General features: G+C 40.3%; 2 protein-coding genes across 8 annotated transcripts in view; one reads left to right on the plus strand and one right to left on the minus strand.

The window, feature by feature from the left end:
* The first annotated feature begins 2,499 nt into the window (after nt 1-2,499).
* On the plus strand, nt 2,500-5,534 carry LOC127373481 (ankyrin repeat and SOCS box protein 12). 4 transcript variants are annotated; one of them, XM_051417997.1, is made up of 4 exons: nt 2,545-2,590; nt 2,855-2,915; nt 3,342-4,112; nt 5,211-5,534. In XM_051417997.1, the coding sequence occupies exons 3-4, from the start codon at nt 3,350-3,352 to the stop codon at nt 5,360-5,362; spliced, it is 915 nt and encodes a 304-aa protein (XP_051273957.1). In that variant the 5' UTR covers nt 2,545-2,590; nt 2,855-2,915; nt 3,342-3,349; the 3' UTR covers nt 5,363-5,534. The 4 variants fall into 4 exon arrangements, with proteins under 4 accessions (XP_051273958.1, XP_051273960.1, XP_051273957.1 ...); XM_051418001.1 differs by having other exon boundaries at nt 2,575-2,590; nt 3,345-4,112; XM_051417998.1 differs by lacking the exon at nt 2,855-2,915 and having other exon boundaries at nt 2,500-2,590.
* Nucleotides 5,535-5,955: 421 nt separating this feature from the next.
* Nucleotides 5,956-12,309, minus strand: part of LOC127373479 (zinc transporter ZIP11) — a 120,061-nt gene continuing 113,707 nt past the window's right edge. For all 4 annotated transcript variants that reach the window (XM_051417994.1, XM_051417991.1, XM_051417992.1 and 1 more), the window contains exons 7-10: nt 8,453-8,522; nt 7,339-7,437; nt 7,038-7,196; nt 5,956-6,931 (exon numbers count right to left, since the gene is read on the minus strand). In XM_051417994.1, coding sequence (XP_051273954.1) covers nt 6,853-6,931; nt 7,038-7,196; nt 7,339-7,437; nt 8,453-8,522 — 407 coding nt within the window. In that variant the 3' untranslated portion in view covers nt 5,956-6,852. The remainder of the gene's footprint in view (nt 6,932-7,037; nt 7,197-7,338; nt 7,438-8,452; nt 8,523-12,309) is intronic.

Genomic DNA, 12,309 nt, shown 5'->3' on the forward strand with positions numbered 1-12,309 from the left:
AAGTTCTTTCTGCTGCATTGTGCCCACGGCCTGTTGTCCAAGCACTAACACCAGGACCTCATCACTAACCAAACAAAGGCTCTGTGACGCACATGCAAAAGAAACAGACCTAGTTTTTAAAAGAAAGGATGCCATCTGGGTTGCCTGGAGAGGAACAGATAAAGCAGAGGGCAGTGATAAGGCGACTAAAGCTGAGAATTTTCAGTCCATTGCTATGGAGACGATTGTATTTCTCTTTGTGAGATAGAACTGTTCTCCTCGCAGGAGCAGCAGATTCAACAGGAGGGAGCTGTACTGGTCTCATACAATGGTTTCTGCCAATTCCAGCAGTGAAAGTATCAAACTTTTATTCTCTAGTACTGTGCTTAGTAGTATATTAGTATAATTGTATGCTATATTAAACATCCACTACACTGCATTTCAGAGGAAAATGTTCTAATAACTTTTTAGTTATTTTGCAGATCAAATCTGTTCATACAAAACATGTGAACATCTAATAACAAGCAGTGGTGTGCACAGACCTTTTGAAGGGCAGGGGGAAGGAAAAAAAGGACTACACCACTGTAGAGGGCACTGTAGGCACGTTTTATATGTTATACAAATGGCACATTATATATCCTTAAAACAGACTAACTAGACAGACTACTCAGTTTAGTTTGCTGTTAGGATCAGCATCCACAAGAACTGTGTGGATGTAAACGTTGGACTGTGAAGAACACACAGGGACATGGATGTATGAAGGACATAAATCCCTAGGGGGTCTGGGGGTCTTCCCCCAGAACATTTCCAATTAAGTAGATGCCATTTCCTGTATTCTAGTGCATTTTAACACCATATAAGCACCAGATAATCCAAACTGCTTCTGTGAGATATCATTCTGGCTCAATATAGATCAACAAAGGGCCCAACATAAATAGCCTACTCAATAGCATTAGCCTACTAACAAGACTTTCTGTCCTAACTTGCAAGCTGAAGTTTAAAAGGCATTTTCAAGAAAGCATTTTTAAAAATGATCCCAGATGCTTAGCCCGGCGGGGAGTCAACTTAAACCTGGTGGAAACCCTGTTATGCAATGCTAACCCAACTTTTAACTTTACTTGCTAGCTTTGAAAATATTCCCACAAGACGTAGTGAGGTAGCTCCTTAAACATGCAATAGGCATCTACCTAATAATAGAACTTAGAAGAGGGCAGTTGAGTGTTTTTTCCACCCAAGAGGGTAATTTAGTGTATTTTGCCAACCAGGAGGGCACTTTAGCATGCGTTTTTCAACAATGGGGCCACGTGGGGGGGCGACGATATTCAGCTTATTATACTCTAATGAAAACACACCTATGAATATTATATTCAATTTCTGCCAGTAGATCCTCCTAAAGGTTACACATTGGACCTTTAAGCATAGAGGTTCTTTGTGCTAAATGCTAATGTCATGCTAACATGCTAGAAAAAGTATAGGGATCCCCAAAGTTATTAAATGTAAACTAGAACTCTGTAAAAGCTGCCTGACTGTATGATCTGTTGTTGACAGTACATGGTTTAAGCATTTCAATGCAACTCTAGTCACAATACATCACATCTGCTGCTAATGCTGAGATCTGTATGGAGTTTGCCTCAAATCAATTTAAAGAAGGCAACAAAATGATTATTAAATGAGTCAGTTTGAAATTCTTTTTCCATTTCTAATTGTCATTAAATGATGAATTAATAATTGGAATAACTTTTGTTATTGCATTTACTGTTGTGTCACAAATCCATCTCACAAATCATTCCTACTTTACCATTTATAGTTTCTTTTTCGAACTCACATAAATTTAAAACAGTTCTTTTTTAAAGCCACATAAGCAGTGTGACACCTAAAAATTAAATGCAATCTAATCCACAGAGCAGCCCCCAAAAGTGTTCAATATCAAATAAATATTAAAAGTAGTAAGAAACTATGAAATAGAAGAAAAAGAATGGAATGAATGAAATTACCCATTTAACTAAAACAATAAATGAAATAATCTTAAATATAAAATATAAATATTAAAAGTCAGCATATTGTTATGATATGTGGCTTCATCATTCTTACCTTCCTAAGAACAGCGTTTAATTAGACTTTATATATATGCTCCCTTATGTCAAGTTTATATATTTCCTTTCAATTAATTATATGTGCTCATTAAAGTTAAAATTGGAAAGTATGCCATTATTAAATTAAAACAGACTGTATAATTAAATCAACTACAACTATACTCTATAATTATGTGACAACATATCATAATGATAAGTTTAATATTTCCTAAAATTATCTCACAAAAATGTGTGGCTCATATAAATATTTTATACAATTTATTCAGATGTTTCCCCTGATGTTTATTTAGTGGTTAATTTATTTTTATTATTTGTTTACTATTGAACTGTTAATATAAAGTAAAAGTGATAGTGAAAAAGTGAAAGTACAACGCTCCCTGCTGTTATAGCACTTACAAACACTAACGTTAGATGGCGGCAGTGCGACATTAAACTGAATGTGAGCCATAACACCAACACGACGAGGAAGAGGAACAACCAGGAAGATGAAGAAGGCAGCTGATGGTGACATATCTTAGGTAGGCTAATAATAAAACCAAGAAAACACAGCTGTTTAGCTTCTTTACGTTGCCACAACTCATTTAAAAACAGGGAAACGCGAGATTTGCAGCGCTTTATCTAACAGGATATATCGCTGTTGTGTTAACGTTAGCTCAGTATTAGCCACATTCTTCTGCTCGGCTCTGATACGTTACTGTGTGCTGCTGCACTCACAGTGTTCATTTAATAACGTTACACCAAGTCCCAGTGACATACTCTGTATTGCCCTCTTCTTATTTCAGAACAACACCGTGTTAGGAGACATAACGCTACATTTTCTAAACTGGTATTCTACTTAATAAGGTAATGTTTTATACATTATTTGTGTGCCGAATTTTACGGAATACCTTTATTATTCATAATCGAGACTAGGTTGGGCCCCGACTCGTGCTTATTTTAGTCAGCAATCCATTAAAGATAAAATTGTGATACATTTTGAAGGGAGTTTGGTGTGGTAGGCTTCTGTTGAGATGATGGTGGTTTCTTATCTATGCATATAGAGAGCATCCTTGCTGTTCAGAGTAACGCCTACAAGCTGAGGCCGATGACCATAGATGGATGTTACAGCTGGTCTTACATAGAAACGTCTTTATTATCTGGGTTTGCAGAGAATGGTTCTAGCAACTTCCTGTTTTCTGTGCAAAATATCAGTTACTGCACATATGTTAAAGTAAGCATTTGTCAAATATTTGGTGCCTCGTTCATTTGGCCTGTGTTTCTGTTTTCCAGCAGGTTCTATGCTCCAACTACGGACCTCTGAAGAAGAACAAAGTAGTTGTGAAATTTCCCAGCTCAGACAAGCCGTGTTACAAAACAATGACAGACTCCTTGATGAGATGCTCTGCCAAGAAATCTATAAGAAAGTCATCAACTGCAGAGGAGGCTGGGGCATTGCAGGCACGCCTCTGCATGCCGCCGTGTCTAAAGGCCACCTGGGCTGTCTGCAGGTTCTGCTAGCCCACGGCGCCCAGGTAGACTGTGCGGATGTCAAGGCTCAGACGCCTCTCTTTGCAGCCGTTCGTGGGAAATACCTGGACTGTGTCTTAGCGCTCCTCAGAGCTGGCGCCAACCCCAACGGGAGCTCATCCAACAACTGCTCCCCTGTCCTCACTGCGGCGCGGGAGGGTAATGCAGAGATATTACTGGAACTGCTTAAACACGGCGCAGAGGTCAACTCCCGCTCCAAAGTCTTGCTCTGGACTTCCAGTGCAAGGGTGTCCAGCGGGCCGCTGTACCTGGCTGCTGTTTACGGACACATGGAGTGTTTCAAACTGCTGCTCCTCTACGGGGCAGACCCAGACTACAACTGCACAGATGCAAAGCTGCTGAGTTCTATCAAGCAGCCCAAAACTGTGCTGGAGATGTGCCTCAGGCACGGCTGTGGCGTGGAGTACATCCAGCTTCTGATCGACTTCGGTGCAAACGTCTACCTCCCTACGCTGATCATCGAGAAGTCCACCAAGCAGAACGAGGCCGTGGAGCTGCTTCTGGAGGAAAGAGGTACTGAGTCACATAATGGCAGTTTACAGGTCAGCTCTTTAAACTCACTGGATGGTGCTTTTTTCAAAATGGAAGACCATTGCATACTTGGTACCACTTTATTTTGTGTGTCTGTAATTTCTGAATAATTCCTGAATCAGTTCCTGGTAAGTTTCCCAGAAAGGACAGTGTCATTTAGTACTAATTATTATAGGGAAGTAGAAAACGTTTCCAAGTGGCAGACTTGCAATGAGATGAACTGCTAGTTCAATCCTAGACAGTGTTTCAGTCGGTGCACAGCAGATCATAAAGTTTGTCTCCAGGCAAGATACAGTTCTGCATATGTGGAGAATAATGTTTCTAATAATAAATGAATAATGATGCTTGGGTTTACATTAAAGCATCTCGAACACTTTACACATTGTGTAAATGCAAAACTTATTTTAAATGACATTGCAACGATCTTATAGTTTAAATTTATTTCATTATTAAAATGTTTCAGAGATTCATCTGCGTACCACTAGAGGGAGCTTGTGTCCCACCAGTGGTACACGTACCATAGTTTAAGACCCAGTGAATTAGGGTCTTCTCTCAGGGGAAACTATTTCCCCTACAATCACAGCTAGGACACCATGGTAGCTTCATGGTGTCTGTAATTGATCATCTAGTTACGGCTGCAAGTCACACTGTTCAGACACTGATAGCCACTGAGGAAGTACAAGGGCTACTTCTTCCTCATTAATCCTGCAGACAATCCTCTTTAGCATGCAGGATTGGATTTTCCCATTAGTGTAAGTTTGTGTGCGAGCGTGAATATTAAATGTTCCCGACAAGGTCTCATTAATACATTTTCAGATCTTTGCTGCTGTTTACTCGAATTGTTATCAAAGCCCATTGAGTTGAAGCATGGCAATAGGGTTGAAGTTAAAAAAGCAGATGAGCAACTACACGTGTTAAAGGACCCCTGTTCAGCAAGGCCATGTTATTTCTGCAGCACTTAAATGGGAAGATGAAACATCTCAGACAGCCACTAAAAATATCCCTGTGGCCTCAGACAGATCTTGTGCACTGAAATGAAATAAGAGTGGGTTTAACTTTTTTTCTTCCTCTCGTCTCCAGGAAATCCAAAGGCCTTGACTTCACAGTGCCGACTCGCTGTCCGAAGATACCTCAAAAAGATCAACAAGATCCACTGTATCGACCAGCTGGAAATGCCAACAAGTCTAATCAACTTCCTGCAACACAAGCCAGTCCCAGTCACTGTTCTGTAGCTGCGTGAGCCCGAGGCACATTATACAGTCATTTTTATTTGAGCTAAAGCTTTTGTTTTATTTGTAGACTATGGTCTACATTCATCCTTTTTGTTTTATTACTTCTGTGTGTTCACATGCTCTGTTAAGACTGATTATTATATCAGAGAATTAAATGTGTGGATCAGTGGTATGTGCTTGTTTTATTATTAGTGTTTACCCTGCAGCTACTGGAAGAAGACCTGTGAAGGAAGCTGTTATACTGTTTGTCACATGTTCATCACAAGTTAGTTTCTTATTTTAGAAGAGCTGTTTGCTCCTGTGAAAAAGCTCACATACAAAACTTTCTTTGTACCAAGAAGTCATTGACAAGTTTAAGAGGTTTTATATATATATACATGAGTCCGAGCTACATGTACCAATCAGAGACAAAAAGAAAATTATTTAAAGATAAAATCTCAGGGGCTTCTGTTTAGGTTTTGCAGGATCTGCTAGCTCGCACGCTGACATCTGTAACAACAAGTAAATATTGAATATGAATGTCACTTCAGAGCATTAGTCTCTATAAAAGGCAGATGGATGATGAAGATTAGAAACCACAAGGTGAAGCAAACTTAGAATCACTTGGTTGTTTAATTATATAAATACTTCACAATATTCAGCATTAACTTAAGCATTTAAGTAATTAGATATGGACCGCAGCATGTGATTCTTCAGACTGACCTGTAGATGGCAGGAGACCGTGCCCTGAAGAGAAGAAGGCACTACATTTGGTTGAAAAGGAGACTTTTGTTTCAAGTTCGTTATAGAAGAGGACAAAGTCAAATATGTTGAAATATGACATCTGAATTGTTGGATCCTCATTAAAGTTACACTGAGTAGATACATTTGGAATTTCATCTTTCAGTACATTGTACCTTGCTGTTTTTCTGTGATAATGATACAGCATGAGACAGACTGCTGTAAGCTAAATCTAATCATTCACCGGCGGTCCCATAAATCACCAAATCCAACACCAGACTTCAAGTATTACCGTCATGAGGAAATACAAAAACTGGAAGACGTAAACTAAAAAGTAACATTCAATTAACTTTCATAACTGACCATTTTTGTTTTAAAACAATGATTCTGAAAAAAGAAGAAATCAAAAAATAAAATACACCCTCCCAGCAAAACATTCACAAGCTCTGGAATCTGGAAAAAAATCCTTAAATATTCATAAATCCATTCCTAAATTAAATATCTGCCATTTTAGAAAAAGTGACAGCTGCTCTTAGAAGATAACCGCTAGTGTGAAAATAAAAGACAAACTTCTCAAGTCCAGCCTCCTCTCAACATGTTTTACAAAATAGTTTCTGTTATGAATTCGGAATTTCAAGTAGCAACAATTCAAACAAAATGGATAAACAGTGTTTCAGAATAAAACACTTCATTTGGTCCCCTTTTTAAAAAACTGAGGTCAGCAGCACTGCGATGACATCATGGCCAATGGTTCCGTTGACATGGCGACCTCAGCCCAGCCCCACATCTAATGACATCATCACTACGAAGCCCAAGATGGAGGTCCAGGATGCCAGCTTCCCGTTTCCACTGCGGACAGCAAGTTGGAGAGAAGGAGTGGGAGATCAGAGAGGCTCCTTATTAGTTTCACTCTTTAACCCCCTGCCTAAATCTACTTCCTCCTTTTCCTCCTCACCTGATTTGAGCCTCAGGTATGATGTCATCCACCACCACGTAAACCATGGCCCCGGCAGCAAACGCCAACGCATATGGCAACAAAGGTTCTGCCAAGACAACGGCGGCGGCGCCCAGCAGCCCAGCAATAGGCTCTACCATCCCGCTCAGCTGGCCATACCTGTGGAAGACAGTCACAGTCCAGTTACAGCGTGTACACACACACACACACACACACACACACACACACACACACACACACACACACACACACACACACACACACACACACACACACACACACACACACACGTTTTCCTCACCAGAAGGCTGTCCATGTTGAGACCCCTGAACCCCGGAGCGGCAGGCTCACTGCCAAGCCTTCTGGGAAATTCTGGATGCCAATACCGATGGCCAAATTTCTGAGTGGACAAAAAACAAAACAAACAAAAACCGTCAGGCCATAACTCTATTATAAATATTAACATCCTACCTCAGCAGGGACTATAGTATATCAGAGAGCGTTTGGTGTCCAGGACATTGATACACCTCAATCTGTGATCCTACTCCTGCTCCTGGGGGCATTGGCAAGAATCCACTGGGCCTCAGCGAAAACAACCAATCAGAGCCAAGAAAGGTAGCTGATTGTTGGGCCCGCTGGATTCTTACAAATGCCATGAGGAACACAGGAGGAGCCAGAGGAAGCTGATTTTTTCACAGATTATCTGTCTTGTGTACTATTGTCAGGATATAGTGAGAGTTTCAGCAAATATGACAAAAAGTTATTTGTATGAAAATGACCTACCTCAGTTTTGCTGTCATTTGTAGAATTCACTACATATTTTAAACCTTTCTACTAAAATGCCCAATTGATGCTCCTGTATTCCTCAATTTTCTTACACTTTACCCACATTCAAGTCCCAATAGGAACTGGGAAATACTTTATTAGTACCTGGTGTATACAACAAAATGATACTGTGAATCACAAGGTGTGTTATCAGATTAATAAAATGGGAGAGTTCCACAGATACCTACTGCCTAACGACTGCCACTGCTCTATGCAGTGTTGTAATGGAACCACTAGATGTCAGCAGCACACAGCAACAGCACCATGTTGTAACCATGACCTTAAACACACCAAACCTTTAAACTAACCCAACCATATTAACGTTAACCTATGCTTAACTATCTCAAGGCTTATACTGACAAAAATACTATTTTTAATCGTGTGACTAACAAATGTTACATGTCTGGAAAACCAGTCACAACGCCTCTAAACACATCATCCTGGTGGGATTCAGAATTTGGTGTCCAGCTGTGTTGGTGTACAGAATGTCTGCAGGTTTCCATATTCAATAGCATGTGCCCTGACACTGACACTGAAAACAACAGGAACTAAAGATACTTGAATTGCCAGTGTATTGATACAGATCTTACCTGGCGCTTTCAAAAGTAGCAGATGAAGTCTTTCCAATAGCTCCGAATCCAACCCCCACGGCCAAACCCTCTGCAGATAGAAAGACACAGACGACTGATCTTTATGATCGGTCCTTTGACTTCTTTGAAGCACATAGGAAAATCAACATTTTAATAAAGAGTAAAAGGCAAAAAGAAAAAAAAAACAGCATGGGCCTGGAATGACCTGTGATTTACTTCATATAGCACATAAGGGCTTTGGACCGTTCTTTCAGACTGTGATCTACTTACAGGAACAATCCATGGGGGATCTCCACTCCGAGTAATGTATTCTCTTATGCAGCCTCATCTTCAATAATCCTGTTTCTTCTTCTCTCAGATGAAACCTGCTACTGAGGTTTCATCTACCTAACCATACCTGCAGAGGCAGCCCTTGTGGAACGTAGACAGTAGAATGAAACATATTTGTTCAACTACTGATCCATGGCTGAGAGTAAATACTGAAAGGTTCTACCTCTAGAGCTGCGACTATATGGAGTACTACAACAGGAGAGCTAGAGGGAGGGTGACCACTAAGCCTGCCTCTGTACACCCTGAGCAGCATCCCTCTCCTCTGATGTCCCATTTGTCTCATTCCAAATGCCTGTCATGCATACTTAAAGTAAACACCATTCAAATTGAAAGTGAAAAGGTCACGGTGCATGCTGTATCTATGAGTGTATTTGTGTGTGTGTGTGTGTGTGTGTGTGTGTGTGTGTGTGTGTGTGTGTGTGTGTGTGTGTGTGTGTGTGTCAGATCTGAAGGCTATTTTGCATTTCATACCAAAAAGGCGACACCAAATGTTACGGCTACTTCACACGCTGACGAGCGGTCGCGTCCTGTCATGTCCTTCACAGCTAAGTTATTACAATGCTAAAACATGCTAATTTCCTGTTTTTGTTCTTTATGCATAGTAAGAGCAAGCATCAATTTGCTCTCCCCACAAATCAAATCCCAAATCATTGAAGCTACTTCCTTCCTTAAACTAATAGTTTTCTGACCTAACAGCTTTGTAGTTCTAATAGTAACTTGTTAACACTGTTGTCAGCATGGAAACACTGTTGTCACATTTTACCACTAACACACAGCTGTAGAGCTAAGCCTAAATGACCTACTGTGAGAGGGTCAGAGAGGACGAACCCTTTTACATAAGACCATGGCCACCTCTGGAGCTACCTTCAGACCCGTGTTTTTGCCCGACTAGTGGTAACCACAGATGTTTCTCCTTGTGTTTCTGTTGCTATTACTGCGTGTTGCAACTTCACCAGCCACAGCCAGTGCTGTTCTTTGTTCCTCTTTCAGTTCTGATATAATGGATGTAAGCAGCATTTACCCTAACCTCTATGCATTGTTTTCAAGCAAAAAGCCACTTCTTGCACATGTTGTCACACATACCTAGCATTAAACCACGCCCATAGCTCATGCTGTAGCTGCCAGTAGCTTCTCCAAGGTAGCTGGTTTACGCTGACTGACGCAAGCACGTAGCTTAAAGCGTGGCGAGATGGAATTTCGCATGATTTCGCAAGTTCAGCTGCTTTACAAAGTCAGGAAAAGCCCGGGACTCGGCCAAGGAATAATCCTGCACATAACGCCCTGGAAAACTGCAATGTGTGGTTTTTACACTTTGGTTTTTGTACCAATTAAATCAATAAGGTATGTGTCAATGAGTGAGCTTGATTTACAGCGGTTTCTTTTTCCCGTCATTGTGCTGACCTCATCAACTTGGCGAGAATCTTCAACATAAATGACTCTTTGCCACTGCCTACCTTAGCAGCAGGTCTACCGCCATGTTTACATTAGAAACAAGTGAGTCGGCAGTAACTGCTGACTGTATGAAGATTTAAAAAGTGACTTACTTTTGCTTAAACTATTCATCTTTTCATTCGGAAATTGAATCAGTGTCATAAGCAAGAAATAAAAAGTGGCACTTCTATGGCTTCATAGTATGTATTAATATGTACTGTATATTATATTATATATATATATATAACAGTAATTAGCAGAAATGTGTCTGTTAATGTAAGTAGATCCAGGAAAGGAAGGGTAATGAACTGATCTGTGGTACACTTTTTAAATAACATACTTTTTAATCTTCTGCATTAGGGGAGGTTATCAAGTATTTTCAAGTCAAAAGGCTGAAGTCCAAGTGAAGATTTACTTTATCAATCTGCAAAGATTTTGTCACGTTGAGTCAAATGTCATTAGATTTGTGACTTTGATCATGCGTCCACAACTCTGGTAATTAGCTATCTGTTCTGTTGTACGCAAGAACGACTGATCTCCGTCAACCCCTTCTCTCCATTCCTGTGTATCCTCTCTCTGTCTGTTTCTCTCTTTTTCCCTGAAATATTAATAGCCTACATCAAGCTATACTACCTTACACCAAGAGAGATTGACAAAGATAAGGTAAAGAGAGAAGGAGAGAAGTAAGAAGATGCAAAAAAGAGAAGAAAGAAATAGAAAGAGCACACAAATAGAGTGAGAGATTGGTATCCTGATGTCCCTGCAGCTGCAGACACCCTGGGTCCAGAGACCACTTTATCATAATCTAACACCTGTCATTACCTCTGACAACAATTTACAACGATACTAATCAAATCCCAATTGGCCCATTACAGGCGGACATACTGTAGGCACTATCATGGGCAAAAGCACCCTTCTGTTACATTGCTGGTCCCCTTTAGTATTCATCTCAATCCTCTGGAACTGTCTGAAATGCCATGGGGCCGTAGAAACTATCTGTGCTGAAAACCATAAACTTATTTTGAATAAAACATTAGCTGAGAGACCTTTAGGGTTTGGCACAGCTATTGCAGGGTTATGGGCAGACTATACGTTTTTTTTCAAATCTTTTCAAATCAAATTTAAGATTAAGATTTAAGACAAAAGACCACAACAACCAATTTTCCCTTTTTTCCCCCTTGTCTTCAAGTTCGAAACACAGATGCATTAAATGATTTGGTAAGGAGATGGTATCACCTACTTTATATTACTGAGATTGTCCACCTAATTTCCCCCAAAAAAATCACTGATGCTACTCTCTGTTGGACCTGTGGGGGAGTTAATACATCAGTAAGAAAAATATTTGTATAATCTGCTCTCTTGGAGCAAGAATAAGGGTTTTCTGACAACAGCTGCTCACCTGAGGCACTGCTACACAGCTGGAAATGTGAGTTGGGGGTTTGGGAGTGTTTTGCAAGTCCACTGAGCTGGAAGTTTTTGTTCCAAAACAGAGACCAGGGTTAGTAGGGGAGCACTTAACGCCCACACACCTGTCAGGTTTTACTTATGAGACTCATATTTTAGTGTACTTGCGGCATCTCATGGCCGTTAAATGAATATCTCATGGATTGTTTTAATATTCTGCACGCGGCATGCAATCTGCATGGGAGCAGAGCGCAGTGCCGTGGTTCCACAGCGAAGAACTCAAAACTTACATTTGATGTGACATTGATGTGACTTCAGAGTGTTGTCAATGTCCAACAACACCAGAATCCTTTCTTTGTATATTTTATTTGTGTTTCTGTCCATTGTGAGTGAATGGTTGAAGGAAGAAGTCTACACAGAATTCTATGCTTTCCCATTACATTAAAATCATTTGGCATATGGTTTTATCCGAAGTGACTTATACTTTTATTAGCCCCGCAAGCGATGTGGCTCTAGGGATGCCAATGCTGGTTTGTCTGACGGTGCACCACTTTGGTCCTGACAAAAATATATTTCAACAGTGACTGGAAAGATTGCCATGAAATTTGGTACAGACACTCATGTTCCAGTCAGGATGAATTGTATTTACTTAAATTTTATTTTCATCAGGTCTGAATCTTAATTTGTCCAGT

The sequence above is a fragment of the Dicentrarchus labrax genome, unplaced genomic scaffold (assembly GCF_905237075.1).
Source record: "Dicentrarchus labrax unplaced genomic scaffold, dlabrax2021, whole genome shotgun sequence".
Taxonomy (NCBI): Eukaryota; Metazoa; Chordata; class Actinopteri; family Moronidae; genus Dicentrarchus; species Dicentrarchus labrax.

What these genes read in the sequence shown, in the direction of transcription:
- LOC127373481 (XM_051417998.1), top strand. Translation starts at nt 3,350, where the DNA reads ATGCTCCAACTACGGACCTCTGAAGAAGAACAAAGTAGTTGTGAAATT. An exon ending in GCTGCTTCTGGAGGAAAGAG is followed by an intron (nt 4,113 to 5,210) that starts GTACTGAGTCAC and finishes TCTCGTCTCCAG; the next exon opens with GAAATCCAAAGGCCTTGACT.